This window comes from Mandrillus leucophaeus, unplaced genomic scaffold (genome assembly GCF_000951045.1).
Source record: "Mandrillus leucophaeus isolate KB7577 unplaced genomic scaffold, Mleu.le_1.0 Scaffold410, whole genome shotgun sequence".
Classification (NCBI taxonomy): Eukaryota; Metazoa; Chordata; class Mammalia; order Primates; family Cercopithecidae; genus Mandrillus; species Mandrillus leucophaeus.
Window position 1 is genome coordinate 1,630,101 of NW_012104366.1, and position 2,746 is coordinate 1,632,846.

At 38.2% G+C, this 2,746-nt stretch overlaps 1 protein-coding gene across 1 annotated transcript in view; it reads right to left on the reverse strand.

Annotated features, from left to right (window-relative positions):
- The window catches only part of DNAJC25 (DnaJ (Hsp40) homolog, subfamily C, member 25), a 14,150-nt gene that overhangs the window by 3,352 nt on the left and 8,052 nt on the right, over positions 1-2,746 (reverse strand). Inside the window, exon 3 of the mRNA XM_011992460.1 lies at positions 1,267-1,737. Coding sequence (XP_011847850.1) covers positions 1,267-1,737 — 471 coding nt within the window. The remainder of the gene's footprint in view (positions 1-1,266; positions 1,738-2,746) is intronic.

Consider the following 2,746-nt stretch of genomic DNA (forward strand, 5'->3'; position numbering starts at 1 on the left):
ATTTCAGTGAAATCTATTTAGGACATCACATACAAAATGAAATGACTGTGAAACTAAAAAAAACTAATGTATCTCAGATTTCTTAAGAAGGTTTTGGCTGGGTGCAGTGGCTGATGCCTGTAATCCCAGCACTCTAAGAGGCCAAGGTGGGCAGATTGCTTGAGTTCAGGAGTTTGAGACCATGCTGGACAACATGGCAAAACCCCAACACTATATGATAAAAACAAGAAAAAAATGCCAGGCGCGGTGGCTCACGCCTGTAATCTCAGCACTCTGGGAGGCCGAGGCGGGTGGATCACGAGGTCAGGAGTTCGAGACCATCCTGGCTTACACAGTGAAACCCTGTCCCTACTAAAAATACAAAAAATTAGCCGAGTGTGGTGGTGGGCACCTGTAGTCCCAGCTACTCGGGAGGCTGAGGCAGGAGAATGGCGTGAACCCGGGAGGCGGAGCTTGCAGTGAGATGAGATCACGCTGCTACACTCCAACCTGGGCGACAGAGCAAGACTCCGTCTCAAAAACAAAAACAAAAACAAAAACAAAAAAACCACAAAAGTTTCACTGTGCTCTATTCTTATATTTAACATCATAGCCAATTAATTTTACCCTGAATCTAAAACAGTGTCATTATGATAATGAGACTGCTAATCCCTTTAACACCACGGCTACGTAGCTGATCACCTCAAAGTAATTTTTGTAGGTGACAACTGTAGCATAAAGCATTTATTAAAATGCCCAGAAGTTTAGAGGCATTACAATAATTCGATTTAATTTAAAAGCAAAATAAAAGTAACTTTCTATAGATGTCAGTTATTATGCAGAAGATCTTGTGCTCAATTATTTTGAAATGAAGTCATCTCAACAAAATTTCCACCTCTTACTCTGTTTATTTATTTATTTATTTATTTATTTTAGTTTCTGTGGCTAGGTTTACAGGATTGGAAGAAAACTTGGGGCGGGCCAAATTTTAGTTAGTGCAAACATGCATATCCTTCCAATGCAGTTTAACATTCTTAAAACTTTTCCAGAATTAGTCAATTGAAGTATTTGAAGTTCATCCTCTAAAAAGAGAAATTACAGGTTAAAAACCCACTGTCTCACTACCAAATAGAGTCCTACTTCCAATAAAAGTAAGATCTTTACTAATTGTTTAACTGTTGGATTTCAGAAATGTGAGCAGACTTCTGTGATCCCTCGTTATAATACACCTGATTTTAACTTGGCCAGGTGGATGACAGTGAAAATCACAGCAGGGTGACTACTCACCTCATAATTCTCCTTGATCCAGAGCTCTCGTTTAAGAAAAGTTTCTTTCTGATGATCTTCTAGACTATCAAATTGAGACTTTGACATCTTCATAGATTTACGTATAATGTACAATCTCTCTTCCTCTCCATATTCTTTGCCTTTGATGTTAAAATTATAGATCCACCGGCAATACCAAACTATGTATGAGCATAGGTGAAAAGGAGCTAAGATAATTTGAAACAGGAGAAGATCACAGATTTGGGGTTTCTGATAGCCCCCCTTTATATCTATTTTACTTTTGATAATGTTCTTTATGATGTTCTCCTCCTCGTCACGAATTTCCTCTTTGGACTTTTTGTTTTTGCCTTTTTCTTTGGCTTTTTTGAGCAGTCCCTGCTGCTTGGCAATCTCTGTAGCCTGGATACGGTACTTGGGCACTGTGGCTAGGTAGCTGATTGCCTTATTGTAGCTATTCCACCAGCTGAAAAACTAGAATAATTAACAGAGAACAATGAGTCATTTTCATTACCCAATCTAAGTTAAAGGAATGATAGAGTCTCGGTGAATACTATCTCCCAAGAAACCATTACAGTTAAAACTAGGGATCTCAAAGATACTACTTTGTAAGTAAAAGATACAACTGAACGAAGCCCATGCATACACAGGATCTCAAGGCTGGATAAGTAAGGTAAACTCTGAGCTGAGCCAAAAATCACTGATGCAGTCAGGAGATACCCAAGATCAAAGGATGATCAATGTGTCATACCACACCTGTGGTTTCGTATCTTTACCATTTGGCTCTTCCCTAGATCACTTAAAAAATTTTTTTTCTTTTTTTCTTTTTTTAAACAGTAACCTACTTACTAGAAAAAGAGTTAAATGGCAAAATCTAGCTGGTGAGGAATTTGTTTAAAAACCTCATAGGGCACAGACTCAGGCAACTATATTCATTCCCATCTCTTTTCCTAAGCCATCTGCATATATCACAGTGGCACTCATCCTATTCTGAGAGATTCAAATATGGTTGAACTCTACCTATTTGGATAGGAAAACATTAACTTACTTCATAACTGTATTCAACCACAAAGTGTTTGTCAGAAAATGCCCTGCTTCTCACATAGTACCTCCATAAATTTCAGCTCCTGTTTAACTGAATGAATATAGCGGATATACAGATAATATCCTGCAATAGTAGCAATCTATTAAGAATATATTTTAAAGTTACTACAGTATTACATTGTTTAAAACAAGAAAGTAAAATTATCCCTGCTCTCCCCTTTGAAAGGGTAAATCGTTCTACAAATGCTGACACATTTTAAATACACCACCTTAGTTTCCAGTATAGTTTTTATTCATAAAAATTGAATGTCAGCCAAGTGCAGGGGCTCACGCCTGTAATCCCAGCACTTTGAGAGGCTGCAGTAAGTGGACTGCTTCAGCCCAGGAGCTCAAGACCAGCCTGGGCAACATGGCAAAACCGTGTCTCTACTAAAAAAAA